Source organism: Heliconius melpomene, chromosome 1 (genome assembly GCF_056956725.1).
Source record: "Heliconius melpomene rosina isolate 202511_hmr_F chromosome 1, ASM5695672v1, whole genome shotgun sequence".
Taxonomy (NCBI): domain Eukaryota; kingdom Metazoa; phylum Arthropoda; class Insecta; order Lepidoptera; family Nymphalidae; genus Heliconius; species Heliconius melpomene.
In genome coordinates this window covers 7,612,912-7,628,946 of record NC_140389.1, presented here as the reverse complement: position 1 = coordinate 7,628,946, position 16,035 = coordinate 7,612,912, and the positions used below count along the sequence as shown (strand labels likewise).

General features: G+C 34.0%; 3 protein-coding genes across 5 annotated transcripts in view; 1 reads left to right on the top strand and 2 right to left on the bottom strand.

The window, feature by feature from the left end:
- The first annotated feature begins 188 nt into the window (after nucleotides 1-188).
- Tctp (translationally controlled tumor protein) lies at nucleotides 189-2,505 on the top strand. The gene is made up of 3 exons (XM_085207838.1): nucleotides 189-337; nucleotides 546-804; nucleotides 2,077-2,505. The coding sequence occupies exons 1-3, from the start codon at nucleotides 310-312 to the stop codon at nucleotides 2,306-2,308; spliced, it is 519 nt and encodes a 172-aa protein (XP_085063964.1). The 5' UTR covers nucleotides 189-309; the 3' UTR covers nucleotides 2,309-2,505.
- Nucleotides 2,506-3,776: 1,271 nt separating this feature from the next.
- LOC146541149 (uncharacterized) lies at nucleotides 3,777-6,837 on the bottom strand. Its single transcript, XM_085207721.1, has one exon. It carries the CDS (start codon nucleotides 6,835-6,837, stop codon nucleotides 6,433-6,435), a length of 405 nt encoding a protein of 134 aa, XP_085063847.1. The 3' UTR covers nucleotides 3,777-6,432.
- The window catches only part of LOC146541147 (uncharacterized), a 261,208-nt gene continuing 248,949 nt past the window's right edge, over nucleotides 3,777-16,035 (bottom strand). For all 3 annotated transcript variants that reach the window (XM_085207431.1, XM_085207598.1, XM_085207517.1), the window contains 2 exons: nucleotides 12,087-12,149; nucleotides 3,777-8,412 (listed from right to left, as the gene is read on the bottom strand). In XM_085207431.1, the coding sequence (XP_085063557.1) occupies nucleotides 6,871-8,412; nucleotides 12,087-12,149 (1,605 nt within the window). In that variant the 3' untranslated portion in view covers nucleotides 3,777-6,870. The remainder of the gene's footprint in view (nucleotides 8,413-12,086; nucleotides 12,150-16,035) is intronic.

Here is a 16,035-nt window from a genome sequence, read left to right as displayed (position 1 = left end):
TATTTTATTTAAGGGATACAGCGTGAAGTTCGTTTAGGTAGTTTTTAGTTTATTTTATTTATTAAATAAAACCAACGAATGGGTTTTATTCTTATTGAAATACTGTAACGTGCATATATTTAGTTTTATTATATTTTAATTTACAAATCACCATATCACAAAATTAAATAGGATTTATGTATGGCAGCATTAGCCAGTACTGCCATAATCATGTCTTTTCTTTCTTTCAAAGCCCTTTCCGGTTTAGTTCCTGGGGCTAGGAGCCGTAGTTTCGGTTTTTATTATTTTAATCGCCCGTAATCCTACAAAATGAGAATTTATAAGGATATTATTACCGGTAAATTGATTTAGCATTTTAATAATGACTTTTTCGTGTTATTATTTTTATATTTTATTGTGTATCATTGTTGTGAGTTTGACATTTACGGGACTTGTCTCATCGGATTTATTCATTACAGACTACAGTGCCACATCGACATTCTTTTATATATTATCAAGCTTTGAAGAAATTGTGTAAATTATTATCCAATATGTTATCTTTTCAGGTGACGAGATGTTCTCGGACACATACAAAATGAAACTGGTTGACGAAGTGATCTACGAAGTCACCGGTAAATTGGAAACCAGGGTCCAGGGCGAGGTTAAAATCGATGGATTCAATCCATCAGCTGAGGAGGCGGACGAGGGCACCGACACCAACGCCGAGAGTGGTGTTGATATAGTCCTCAACCACAGGCTCGTTGAGAGCTACGCCTTCGGTGACAAGAAATCCTTCACATTATACCTTAAAGACTACATGAAAAAGTGAGTGCAAAGTGTTTTTACCGACAAGATTCCAAGTTATTATAAGTGAATGACTAACAAAAGCATGGTGATTCACTAGACTTTTTTTGTGTTGCAATATGCAGTGAGCTTACTTCCAACTTGGCTTAATCGGTATTTATATCAATTTTCTGTTATTTCTCTTATTTCTAGACTTATATTTACGAAACTGTTATCTATGTTTGGGCTGTGGCCTTTATCAATGTCAAATTTTCATTATCTCGTTCATTACACGACAGCTAGAGATTTGGTGGAAGAATCTGATTACCACGAATCCCTATGGATTACGAAAATATCTTTTAAAAAGAAATTGACCTTTGGTTTTTAGTTTCATTTAAATTATGACATGAAAGGATATTTATATATAACATAATAAGTCATTATATTTTTATTTCTGTTTGATAGCCTTCTACTGTATACTTTCACCTTATGACTGACATTTATTATAATTTACTAAACTTAAAAGTCTGAAGTAGTAAATTCAGCCAGATTACAAAGAACAGAGTCTTGATGTTGCTTTTTGCTTTATTTTACATAATAATTCAATTACTAACACCCAGGTGCATCATCTAATACCAGAGATCAATATATAATGTTGATCTATGGAGCTTTTGATGCAAGAGCAAATAACTTTAGTGAAAAAACACTTATTTTTATAGTGAGTGTTCATGAAATGGAGATAACATGTCTGGTGCATTGTTTAAAAACATGCTTTTACTAACATCGTTAATACTTGTTAATAGCTGTGACATGCTGTTTTAATATTTAGTTTAAAATTTATACATAGAGTACATTAAGGATGCTGCAGTATAAGTAGAAATGGGATGGTTGTGGGTTTTATTCCCACTTAATTATTTTTAGTTTTATGCTCTGGTAACAAAACACCGAAACTGAATTCTACCATATATGTGTCAAAAATCAGATTGAAAGTGTTGTAAAAGGTTTTCTATCACAGGTTATATGCAGCTAATACAATTATTATATATAAGTATACTGCAGTAAAAAAAATATGTCCCTAGTAAATGTGTAACATTTGATTTTGTAAATATATATTCTTAACTTCATACTGTATCCTGCATATAGCAGGGTAGACAGAGCATTGAATCTAATGCTGCCATGACTAGCCTCAATTGATTATATTAACTATTTATAATTAAAACAAACTATATTTAAAAGTCATGATTCAAATTTAGTTTTATGTTCTAAGAAATTATAATACATAATAATAATTATGGAACACTTCTTTAATTTCAGATTAATAGCAAAATTGGAAGAGAAGGCACCTGATCAAGTAGATGTATTCAAAACTAACATGAACAAAGCAATGAAGGATATACTCGGAAGGTTTAAGGAGCTGCAGTTCTTCACTGGCGAGTCCATGGACTGTGACGGCATGGTCGCCATGTTGGAATACAGGGATATTGATGGAGTATCAACTCCCATCATGATGTTCTTCAAACATGGTCTTGAGGAAGAAAAGTTCTGAACAGCATATGTGATACTAACTCATAATATTCCAGCCAGCCTAATAAATTCCTTTTTTTCTATTTATTTACTTTGTTTTTACCAATCATGTCTGTCCGCTCAGCAGTACACAGCTTCGGCAACTCCCCGTAAAAGGCTGAACTTTTGTAAAGAATTGATGTTGCATATTATGTAAAATAAATAATTTAATGAACTGCTTATTTTCTTTTATTTCATGTGTTTTCATATAATATGAATAAGAGTACTAATATATAATAATCACTAATTAAAGTAATTTTATACATCAAAAATATTTAATTGCTTAACCCATATAGACCCACCATGCCCAATTGGTAACAATTATAAAAGTACCCTTGTTTTTAAATATTTTTATGCAGTTCATGTATATAACATTGTGATGATAATAAACAGTATATGTTATGTTGTGGCCGTAAAATTCATTGAAAAACATTTATAATTGTTGATTTCATGCATCTTGTGGAGCTGTTCCTTAAATCAGGGAAGGTGAAAAGTATTTTCTATTTCTAACTTTTTCTTCACTGTGCTTCACAAGCCAATGGGCAATGGGCCATGTATATACAAAGCAAAAGATAAATAAACCTTTGTCAAAGAATATCAAAAGGATATGAATTCACAATAATTGACTGTAAAGTTCGTTTTAGTTCTTCAGTTACCTACGGTCTACGGTGCGTCGCTTCGAGCGTGATAGTTGAGCACAAAATTACTTCCCTAATATTATGTCACGTTTGTCCAATGGAGAGAATGGACACTGCGTGACGCTAAAAACATCTAACATCCTTTAAAACTTTTACCGCCATCTATGATGATTGCACGTTAGTTGAATGTTCCTACTAAGACAGTATTTTCATTTAAGCTTCACAGATGTCACTGAATTGCATTACAAAAAAAATATGGATATATTTTTATGGTTGTATCAGGGGGATGATTTTGAGCCCAAAATATTCCGGTGGGGACATGGGGGCTTATAGGCATAGGAGTCCCGCTTTTCACGTATTATTCCATGTTTGTTTACATTTTTTCATTACTTTAAGATTTTAATTATTGACTAATAATTTCATAGAAATACAAATAATCATAACTTAGTTACTTACGTGTGATTATTCTGGAGACTTAATAACTGCCTTACATAATATGGTAAACCAAAACAATATTGTTTGAGTATAGAGGTTTTTTTATAATTTTTTTTATATCGATATTTTTTAGGAAATAAGTATTTTATTATTACATTTAAATAATATAAAATCGGGTTTAAATTTCAATGTAAGTTTTAGAGAGAATATAAAAAAGGACGTTGCAAAATAACCTAATGTTTCATTTTTAAATGACAAGAATTAAAATGTTAAATGTCAATTTAAAAAAACAGCAATAATATTTTATTCCATAATAATTGTGTCTAAATAACATTTTTCTTAATTGGAGAAAAGGGTAAAAAGGGAAAATAAAATGCGTTATATTTGAGGTATGTTATATTTATCAAGTTTGTATGTAGGTTACTACAATAAAGTACAGAAATGACTGATGATCTATAACGTGACAACTCTAATCACAATTATTCATATGTATTCATTGTTTTGTATACATTTTAGGCATTCGCTAGGCACTAAACGTATGCCATTTTAGTCTTTAATTTCTCCATAATCAAATAATATCGAAATATTATGAAAGGATTAAATAAACGGGCAATGGTCACTGGTATTGAGTTATAAAGTTTTCTGGAATGTTCTCAGCTTGGTCTTTGATTTTTGTTTTTGTTAATTTTATTAAGTTTAACTTATTTTGAACTTTCGTTTGAAACTTGAGATAAATTTTGTATCTGTAAAAGTCAAGCGAAACAGAACAGAAAACTTTTGACTGGCTTTTAATTTTTTTTTGATGCAATATGGAAAGTAGAGGTAAGAATGAAAAAGTTTTTTATAATATTTTTGTTGTTTTTTCATGTTTTTAAAATTATATGAAATTTGAATATTTATTTTGTGGTTTTCTCTATTTTGCAGCAGCCACACAAGGCTTCAGTAATGGATTCTTAAGTTACTACAATTTTTATGTAGGTATAAACAAGAATAAAAAATAAAAGAAACAATGCTCTACTTTCCATACGTACCTACCATATTATAATTATGAATGTGTTTCTGAAATTTACAAGAGTGTTGCCATTTAATTTGTATATTTATTTTTAATATAAAGTGAACCTTATGGATTATGATTTTTATTTATATATTGAATATTAATTATCAATACTTCGACATAACTTGAATGACAGATGTTAAAGTGAGCGTAAACGATTACGAATGACACTAAATATCGATATAAAAATAATAATAATAGAAGAATCGATTTCTTACAATAACAATATCGATTCAGTAATCATTCGTAATCGCTTAACCAGTGTGAAAGCTACAAGGTATAAATATAAACTTAGTGCTCACATTTCGAAAATCTACAATTAAATATATTTCTCTAATTTCAATAGAATACTGTTTGAATAAAACATTTATGTATTTTATTGCTTTTGAATTTCTTAAGTAACTAAAACTCAAACACGAAGGGGAGAAATCAATTGAGCATAAATTTAAAGTGTAGATTTGGAAAAGTGCGTCATATCTATAATACGAATTTAATATTATAAATAGTGATAGTATGTGTTAGGGCCGGTGTTTAGAAGGAAAGAAACATAAACGTGAAATATTAATTGTCAGAATTTTATTTAAAAAACATCTTTTTGTTTTATACCAAAGAAAAATTTAAATAGCAAAGCTTTATATTTGAATATCTGACAGACCGACAGGTTCATTAAAATAATTGATGGTAACAACTGGCAAGTTCAAAAATTCCTAAAAGGATCTTGTCAAAATAAATATGCTTAAAAATAAAAATAAAATACTTTTAAGGTTATTGTGGAAACGGGAGGGAGATCCATACTGTTGTAAAGATCTAAAATGGTACATTTTTTTTGGGTAATTATGGAGACCTATACACTCGTCAAAGCCTTAGGGAATGAAGTAGTATTCCTCTCCCCTAAGCCCGGCCCTAGTACGTTCTAAAGGATGTCAGTCCGTAAACAATGTGATCGATATCGGGTACCGAAGTTATTTCATGATATTTAATTTTAGAAGAGCAAAATCGTAATAAATTTTATAAATATCTCAATTTTAATATAAATATATTTACATTCGTTATTACTAAATATTTCCTCTTACATTGGTGTCTTATTTAACGCACGCTTAATTAATTAGTCACCTAATAGTAAAATAAGATATTAAGATTTCATATGGAATGGTTTTTGTACAAAATCAAATACAAACTCCACCAATGTGCTGCCAGGTGTAATATTATTGTGATATTTTATAATTACTATTTTACATATTATTTAATTATCAATTTCTAATTTTATTAATATTTATTATAATACATATGAAACAGGTTATTATGGTGAATTGTCTATTTGTATATTTCGGTACCTATATGTACTTAAAACTATTTTAGAATACTCGAATGTTGGTAGTTTACATTGAACTGGCAGCACCATCTCGCACTGGTAGAAAATCACCTCGAGGTGTACCTCCTTCGTTAAAACTTATCGCGACTAGCCTGTACATTGTACGAATCGGTCGTTTCGCATCATCATATAAGTATGGTCGTTTCGTTGTTACACTAACAAATTAATTACTGTATGATCGTTGTCCTTCGATCGATTATATAGTTGTGACATTTGACAGATGGTCCGAATCGATTTAATCGGTATTAACTTGCACTGCGACGTTAGAATCGATTAATCAAAGTAGCACAACTCGGCAACGGATCAAAGCGGACATTAAAACTATTAACTTTTATAAAGTACGATGATACGAGTCAACCTTTGAAAGTCAAACTTTCAACACCTCCCATTGAAAAATAGATCCATAACTACTTAATTTATAATTTACAAATAAAGTACTCTCTTATGTCGAATACGATATAGGATAGTCCACCGGACACACACCGACCGGCACTTCATCCTTTACGGATCGTTCGTAGGAAATCATAATGGAATGAAGATTTATTGCTAGAATTACAAGATCACAAGTGGAAAGAGTTCGCATCACTTCACACACTAACACTCAACACTCAACAGTTGAAGGTGTTATGGCTGCAGGAGCGGGGGAATTCCTCGTAGCCGCTTTCCGGTATAATTGAGTACTCGGGTTCGCTATAATCGGGGACTCCCCGTTCGTACTCCCGCTCTCTATCTCTATCCCGATCGCGCGGGAACCCTATCACGGTTTCAGAACGCAAGTACCCGTTTTCCTGCTTGCGAGAGTAGCGCGTCTCATTACGCTGAAAGTTCTCCGGATGGCATATAGCATTGTTCTTTTTCTCCGGCAGCGAGCGGAGAGAGCCGTTGTTGAGCGCCGGCGCGCCGTTGTTGAGGGTGAGGGGTTGGTGGTTGCCGATGTACGTGAAGCCGTTGGCGGGCATGGTGCCGCCGCCTCCCGAGCGCTGAGGCCGTCGCGCGGAGTTCTGGCCCGACATGAAGAACACGCTCGGCGAGGCGTAAAGCTCTAGCTACAGCTCCGTCACCGGTATGGGCCTGAGGCCGGGCGCGTGCGGCGCGTGTGGCGCGTGCGGGTAGTGCGACGGGTGGATGCCGCGCACTATGCAGTCCTCCTCGGTGGATATCGGCTTGTGATACTCCAAGTTTTTGCGCCCCTTGTTCCACTTATAGTCTTTCAGCTTCTCTTGCATGTTTTTACGATTTCTGTATAAAATCAACAGTAAAGTGGCGACGGCGACGGCGACGCAAGCGACTACAATGATGCAAATAATTGTTTGTTGTCGCGAATCGTGTAGTACGCAACCCAAGTCGTCAGCATTCAATGTTTTTAAATATTTATCTTTTAAGTGTTCCGGGCTGACACACTGGATTTGGGTGAAATTGCTTTTGTCATTCAATAGCTGCTGGAGCCACAGGAGTTGGCAGTCGCAGAATATTGGATTGTCAGTTAAGTCGAGTTGCTTCAATTCCTTTCCAATGAAAACGCTTTCGCTAAGTGTTATCAATGCATTGTCTCTCAATGACACATGTCGTAGCTTTGGCAGGCCCAATAGAGTACAATCGTCTATAACAGAGAGTTTCTTATTGTTTGTTAACACTATACTTTCTAAATTGATGTTATCTTCGAAAGCACCTTTTTCGATGCGCTCCAGTTGAGTAGCACCGGTTACATCTAAGAATTTCAAATTTTTCAACCCTTTAAAGGAATGGCTTTCTAAAACAATGAAGTCATTTTGCCCTATGTACAATTCTTCTAATCTAGTTAAGCTTGATAGTTGCTGCGTGGGCACTATACTCAATCTGTTCCCGAATAGGTTAAGACTCCTTAATCCTGGGAGACCTCTAAATGCATTATCGCTTATATTTGAGAGTCCAGCTCCATTCAAATCCAGCACTGACAATCGGTTGAGACCGGCAAAAGCGTCGTCAGGCAGAAATGAAAAAGCATTTAACCCCACGTGTAACTCAGCTAAACTTCCTAAAAGACTAAATGATGTTGTAGGCACTGAGCTTAACTGATTATCATCTAAGTAAAGTATCCTCAAAGCTGACAATCCAGCGAAAGCTTTAGGTTCTATTCTAGATATTCTATTTTGTCCTAAATTTAATTCCTCTAGCCTTGGCAAAGTTGCAAATACTCCATTGGTTAGTTCTTCTAAGAAATTGCGTTTCAAATTTAGCACAGTTAGAGAATTTAGTCCCTGAAATGTGCTGTTAGAGACTGATGATATTTTATTGTGGTTAAGATGCAGTTCTTGCAGTTTTCTTTGATAGGAGAAACTTCTTTCTGGTATATTGACAAGATGGTTCTGGGATAGGTCTAGATGCTGGAGTTCAGCGTAAAATTGCATAGAGGCGTCAATAGTTTTGATTTTATTATTGCGAATAATGAGTCGTTGTATAGACGGGTTGAGGGCAATGGGAAGGACATCGAGGCGGCTTTCTTCACAGACCACTACAAGCGTGTCGTCGTTGCAGCTGCAGCCTCCAGGACAGTTGGCAAGAGCAGACGCACCTCGTCCCGCTAAGAGTTCCAGGCATATAAGGAAAACCTGAAAAGAAAAAAAAAATCACATAAATTTTCATAATATAGTTAGTAATATGAAATTCCTAACATAATAACAAAAATATGTAATTGAATTTTATCTTGTAGGAAATATTTTATGCTTTCATTATTATAATTGAGCTTCGTTAGGTATCTATCTATTCAGAATTTTATTATTAAAAAATGTCGATACAAATATATTCTAATACTAGCCCCCCTGAGTGACGTTGCTCGCTTGAAAAACAAATTAAGTGTATAAATAACGAAAATTGATTAATTTAATTAACATGAATGAAATTTAATTAACATTAATCTGTAAAATTACGAAAAATCTCTTGTAGCAGTTAAAAAGACGAGCGAACCCCACGCTATAGCAGTACTGCGTAAAGTCACATAAATTGATTTATGCTAGATAATTTAGACGTAATATACAGACCAAATACATCAACTATTGTATGTGTAGAGTAGAGAAAGAAATCTTAATATTTTCTTACATTACTTCTTTCTTTGACGTTCATATTAGAGTCATCGAATTTTAAAAACATTCTCAGATAAAATATTAAACCATCCACCGTTATTTCTTAAAGAAACTTTAACTGAAAATTGAAATGCATCCATTTGAGTTTTCTCAAAGCGGCGATGTTTTTGATGCGAGGCACCAATATATAAGGTGAATTGATAGCCACTCTGTTATAAAATAAGATGAAATCGATGTAAGAGTGAGGGGCTCGTCGCAAAAAGTAAAACGGAATGCTATTGGAATGGGAATTTTGCGCAGTTTTAATTTATTAAAATTCGCTTCGTCGAGGTGCCCGAGGCAGCTTCTTTGCTTCAAAGACGAGCACTTTTATTACGTTTCCCCTTTGCGACAATTAGCTGCGAGATCCGAGCGGGACTTTGATTCAGCCGGAGTTTCGCGTAGTTTAATTCTGTTACGATGCGATTTCTCCTAGATGCAACATCAACAGTCTCTTTGTCGAATGAAACAACATTAAAATGCATGACAGGATTTTATTTCATTGTAGCTCTCAACTATATTTAGTTATTTAGAATGAAACTTTATAATGATAATTAAGAATTAAATTAAGCTTTCATATTGAGAGGAGCGTGCTCGGATTGCATGTTATAATGGAATACTAACAAACAGGAAGGGACGGGGGCTGGAGCAAGTTACGAAGTTTATCTTTTGACTTATGCCACAGCGATTCCACATCAAAGAAATGGAACGAAAAATGATGAGTTTTCACTATAGTTTTTCCGAACAATAAACATTGTTCCTCAAAATCAAGATAGGGAAAAAACAATGCAGTATTAATGCATGTGTTACAGCCATCGAATCGTAGCGTCGGGCGTTCCGGGCGGCTTTCCCGGTACAAATCATAATCAAAACTCGATATGCAGGTCATTCGCAAACAGTGCTGCTCGTTTTGCGCTGTCCCGGTGAAATTTCCGCTAAAATCCAATAAACGGCTATATTCGCGCGTTGTGCACAGATTTTGTCTTGTTTTGGAAATGCTTCGCTGTTTTTTTTTTTTTGGTAAATCGTGTAGCTATCGTATAGGTTTGCATCGGATGAATGCAACGTCGATGGTCGGTGAATCTCGCGTGTATCGTGCCTTTTTTCGTTTTCATAGTTTGATGGATTCAATTAAGAAATATCTATAAAACTTTTATTGCTATCGCTAGACTAGTTTTTTTTTATAACAAAAAGGTAATAAAAAATGTATAGGTAAGGTAGGTGTCTTTTTGTTTTTAAATTTACAAAATATATTTAATAAAAACACGTTTATTTATTTATATGATAATTCTATGTGAGAGCAATCACGTTTATACAGGGTACACCGCAAAAAAGGCATAAAAATAAAGTCGGTCGGCGTTTATGGCGTAGCGTGAAATACCGCAGGGTGTGATAGCTATGCAAATCACATAATTGTAGCCACGGAGAAAGGATAAAAAAAAAAACTCGAGCAAAGGAAAAGAGTCATAAGTGAAATTAAGAACAGTAATTTTAATATGAAAGAGTACTCTTTTACAAGCGGAATATTCGTGGACGGTTTTAATTGATTTTTCTATAGTTTAATGTCGGAATCTGATAAGATTTAATAATTTCACGATTACGTGTTATAAAATAATAATAAATGGTACATACTAGTTACGTGAATGTGGCGCACTTGTATAAGCTGGACTCGCTTAGATTTTCCTCTGATAAAGCTAGACAAAGTCAAACAATTATATTGAACAGAAGAAGTTACATACTCAATTCTTTGAACGTCAAATAATTTTCCACCAGTTCACTTAAGTTCAAAGCTCAGACCTGACAACCCGCAAGAAACTGTACATCAATATAAACTCAATATAATTCGATTTAGGTACTAACTAGGTAGGTTGATATTTAAGTATTCAATCCTTTTTCAGAATTTCCAGCCGTTATTCAAATTAGCGCAAATTTAGTGGCTTTCTGATTAAAAGTACGAGAAACGGTCGCTGAGCGGACAGCCGCGACGGTAGAATTACAAATTTCGGAAATTAGGCGGGGCCCGGCATCCGGACTAAGGGCATAACAGCGTTTCAACTCGGCGGCCGCGTTTATTTACATAAGGAAATATTTATATTTCATGAATCTCTTAAATTTTTTTGTTAACCTCGCTCCTTAGGAAATTGCAGTTTGCTTTGCTTCCCTTTTTTATATTTCTTTAGTGGATTAACACTGTTCGTTTTGTGTGTTTATTTTATGTATAAATAGAGATTATCCATCTCGATAATTAATCGATTTTTATTATAAAATATTTGAACCTATGTAAGATAAAGTAGTAAATAATAAAATACAGTAAATAATCAAACTACGTTTTTCGGGATAAGAAAAAAATATATTAAAAAAATACGTGCCATAAATTAAAAACTTTTCGCGACCATTTTCAACACTATTCACAAAAAAAAATACATAAAATCAATTTTAAACGATATACGCATTGATCGTGAAATACAAAGCGATCAGAGAACAACCGCAGTTTCACGCGTTATTACATATTATCACATATAGATGGTATTTATATTACCACAGTGGTCAGCAAGATGGGGGCCAGGCTAGGGTGGCTGTGGAACCCTAGTGGAACTGGATTTCCGCGCTTCATTTGGCGTGGACAAACGTGCGTAAAATGAGTGGCATTATGTAGATACCGGTACCTGAATGCAGACGGTTATCGCAATTGTTAATTGGTCGCGTGATTTGTCGTCGTTAATAGACAAATTCTGTTGGTATAGGGTATGCGTTCAGCGCCGTGTCGATTTAATTATGTGAGATTAATTGTGAGGTTGTTTCTTTTTAATTTTTTATTTATGTATGGAATTGATAGATTTACTGTGAATTTATATTCTTAGTCATTATTAATGGCTTGACGCTGTATTTTGCATATTTAGCAGGGTAAAGAGTGAGAACATAGTGGCACGACACTAAGTTTTAAATTTTCCGCCCAATTTTTGGAGACAGGAGAGTGGCGATTAGATCCGCCGCTCAATACGCAATTCCTCCAGAATTCTATGGAAAATGGGGAACGGAGTGTCTTAGCAATGGGATCTCTCTGCCTACCCTGATGTGTGCGGGGTTAAAAATAATGATTTCATATATTGTTTTAAAGGCAACCCTTACAATGATAGTTAATTAAAATTTAGGTAGAAACTTACCACAAACGCGTTGTACGTGATGTAACTGAGGCGTCTCGCGACGAGCAATGGAAGTGGCGCCATCTGGAAAAAACATAATATTCATATTAAAAAGTACTCTTGTATTTTATCGTTTTTTTTAGTTTCGTTGTATAACAAGGTACGGAGTATTTTAAAACTACCCTGTAGGCAGAGGGAATTGATAGTTTCTTTAAAATTTTCCCACCTTACGCCCAATTTCCAGTCGTTGCGTGTTGAGTGGCGGAACTTAATGCCACGCTTTGTCTTGTTACCAGAGTAAGAAAATTAACATTGCATTACCCCAACTAGGAATCGAAACCATTACAGTCTGACGCTGCAACACTGTGTCACAACGACGGTTCCTACTCGATAGTTTCGATCGTAAATTACACTTCAATTTCAATTGTCAATGCCTATGTAGGTGGTATGTAATTTTGCCTTTGAAGGTAATTTGCGAAGGGTTTTTGTCGTACTTTGTTCGAATGATGACTGTATTTTTGCAATTATGTCGTTTTTTCGTAGAATTTTTATACGTATTTGTATTTTTTTTAACTTATATATTCGTGGCATTGACAAACATACCACGACGATTGAGTGGAAGACGGGAAACATAGTATCTTAACACTAGATTCCCTCTGCCTCACCGCTATGCAAGAAAAAAAATGCCGCCGAAAAATAAAAATAAAATCGACATATTAAAACGCCTATACTATACGTTTTTAATTACAAGCAAACAAAATTTACCGATGCTATTTGAGTAACTACGAATAATATTTTACGACTGAATACAAATAAATGTACATAATAAAAATTTAAATTAAATTTGCATATTTAAGCCATAATTAAAATATATTTCGTTATTTACATATTATGTTTGTATTTCAAAGCAACTGAAACCTATTGTCTAGAAACTAAAGTAATTAGCTTTCAGACTAATTTTCATTTAGAATATTCAAATCGTCGTGCATTAGCCAGTTCTTTAGTTGAGGACGAGGACGTTCTGTTGAATGAAGGCCAATGGCCGGTATTCAATTTCAATGTCGAAAATGGATATCGTGAAAAATAAAACTACGTTTATTGAGTTTCGTTAAATGTTAACTATAAATAATTATAATATTTATTTTTCTCATAAATGTTTTCACTATTTGGTTTGACGTTGAATCTCACAGGGAACCTAATGTTAACCGTTTCCCAATTTCCGTCAAATTTTGCAGACATTACGTGTAGAGCGGCGAAAATCAACGGAATATATTAACTTGATTTCAAAATATACGTTCAATAATAATAATATATATACGAATTAATATTTAATGTAATAGCTAAACAAAAATCTATATTAGGTTTTTCCAAAACACGTAATTTCCATAAATTTTCAAAAATATAAAAAAAAAACAACAACAATCATCCATAGCTATTTTTAAAATAAAATAGTTATTTACGTCAATTACAATGAAAACGTAACAATTTCCTTTCAAAGCACACGGCGGAAGCCAAGTGTCCTCACCTATATTTAACACATGGTTGCCACGTGCCGGTTCCCAGCGAGCCTGCGATTATGCAGTTAGAGTGTAGGTTTATAACAATTTCATTTGCCTACACCGTAATTACACTTGAGCAAACCAAGGAGCATTACCTGTTATTTCTAACTTCTATTGAAACTTTTGCTCAGCTTGTCTTTCTGTTTATTGAATTTTGAATTGCTCTATTTTTGTATAATATTTAATACTATTTGTCCATGTAAGAATGATTCACTGAAGTTAATTTTTCTATCGTTATTATTACATAAGGAAATGGTTTGGGTACCTTGGAGTGGGCAGGATATAAAGACGTAAATTTATTAATTTTCTCTTCTAAGACTACGCCTACTAAGGTTTCAAAGTTTGCGTAAAATTAAATAATCAATAAAAATTAGTATATATTAAGAAATTATATATACATTGTAAATATTTAAACTAATAAAATACAATAATACTCAATATTGTATTTGATTAGTTCAAGTTTAAAGCAAATCTGCACTTCTATCGAGATGCGTGTGTCTGAAAGTAATTAACTGCTCTGGAAATGTTAATTAAAGAAAAGTTCTTGTGTATGAATCTAGGTAAACAGCGTTATAAGCGCAATGAGAGAACTTGATAGTACCTACTAGTTGTTGTTATTCAAGTTTTCATTTTTCATTGTTTTATTATTGCATAAACGCATTTATGTGTAATTAGAAAAGTTAACTCGTTCTCAGCGAGCAGTATTGCCTATTTGTACGCATATTGAAGATAAAGAGCATGCTGGTGCATTACCATTTATATCTTCTTTCAGCCTCTCGCGGTATGCAGGGTAGACAGAGGGACCTTAGCATAAGACATTCTGCTCTCCACTTTTCTCCAAATTCTGGAGACATTGCGTGTTGAGTGGCGGAACTTAACGTCGCGTTTTGCCCAAACACCAGAGCGAAAAAATTAAATATTTCATTTCCTCTAGTGGGATTCAAACTCACAATCTGTCGCGTTTACGGTCATACGCTGGTCCCCTGCACCATTTATATGTATATATTATTGTCGTTTTTAGCATTTCGTAGGAAACAAAGTTAAAATAAGCCGCTTATAGCAGAAAACGTTTGAGCACCATTGTGTAGTGCAAAGTGACGCTGTTGAATTTCACCAAACAACTTTCTGTCAGAAACTTTTAGTAGTCGGTGTGTTTGCGGCCGGCCGCCGACCGGGCGCGGCCGTAACGACTCCGAGCGCGCAAAATTTCCCCCAAAAGTAATTTGCGATGTCACAACGCTCTGGTATTCTACCAACAGAGGGTATTTACAAATGCGAAACAAAAAGCTGGTAATGACGATGCTAGTTTCGCTAAAACTCGCTTTTGCCTTTGTTGGAGCGGAAATTTGCGAGAAAAATGGCAAGATTGCCGCCAAATTCTCGCAATGTTTACGTTTGTCGCCAGAAAATATCTATTAGTCACATTTGGGGCGTTTTAAGCATTGTGTGATGGACAACAGTAGGCAGAGGGAATTTATTGTTTTACTTAAAGTCAGTAATTTAATTGATTATCAGATACAAAAAATTAAAAGTATTTTATTTTATTAATTCCTAAAACACAGTGATGAAACGTTTAAGAAGATTTTGTTAGACATCCAGCGTTTGTGTTAATACAGCACACACGTTCATTAAGTCTATAATAGCATCAGCCTCGCGTGTGAGCTGCACACGTCGATATCAGGACGTTCTAAACAGAGATTCTGCCCGGAGGAACACTTTGTCAATACCCTACATTCTGTTCGTTTGTATGACAAAATTGCAACTACATTTTATCTTGTTCACGGCAAAAGTCGGAGCACACGTGCTCAAACAATCACAAGCTTTAACAACAAAATATATATATATAAAAATTTCAAGTTAGGTTTCTATTATTTTATTTCTTTTTAGCAAAATCAGAACAACTGTGAATTATTTGTATGAAAACAACATAGTGGCATTTTTATTTCATCCGTATCAAATATCATTCATTTATTTTGTTATATTATTTTTTCGTTTCCTGTTAACTAAGAGTAAAGTACGGTTCTTTGATACCAATGAAAAGCTATATAAAATGATTTGGCTATTTAACCCACAAATATGGCAGCAGATCTATTTCATAAATATTAAGGTTCTTCCCGCTGTGGCTGTAAACGAGCAAAAATAATGAGAAGCAATGAAATTTCCTGGATCAGAGCAAGACTCATTATTTTTTTAAAGGAATGCTAATTGCGCCGCTCTCGTTACAGACGGCACATTTTTTAAAACAACGGTGCGACAGGAATTTACTTCGTAATGACCTTTATTTATACATTTTTAACTTTCGTGACAAAATTAATATCGTCCGATGGTTTTGGGAGAGTTTCTACTGTAATCATTATTACTAAAAGTTTAAAAAAATACTGAAGGAAGTAAATTGCATTTTAAGGACGAAA

Excerpts from the sequence above, each read along its gene's own strand:
- LOC146541149 (XM_085207721.1), bottom strand. The coding sequence starts at position 6,837 with ATGTCGGGCCAGAACTCCGCGCGACGGCCTCAGCGCTCGGGAGGCGGC.
- Tctp (XM_085207838.1), top strand. The coding sequence starts at position 310 with ATGAGAATTTATAAGGATATTATTACCG. Across the intron at positions 338-545 it reads TTATAAGGATATTATTACCG|GTGACGAGATGTTCTCGGAC; the intron begins GTAAATTGATTT and ends TTATCTTTTCAG. Across the intron at positions 805-2,076 it reads CTTAAAGACTACATGAAAAA|ATTAATAGCAAAATTGGAAG; the intron begins GTGAGTGCAAAG and ends CTTTAATTTCAG.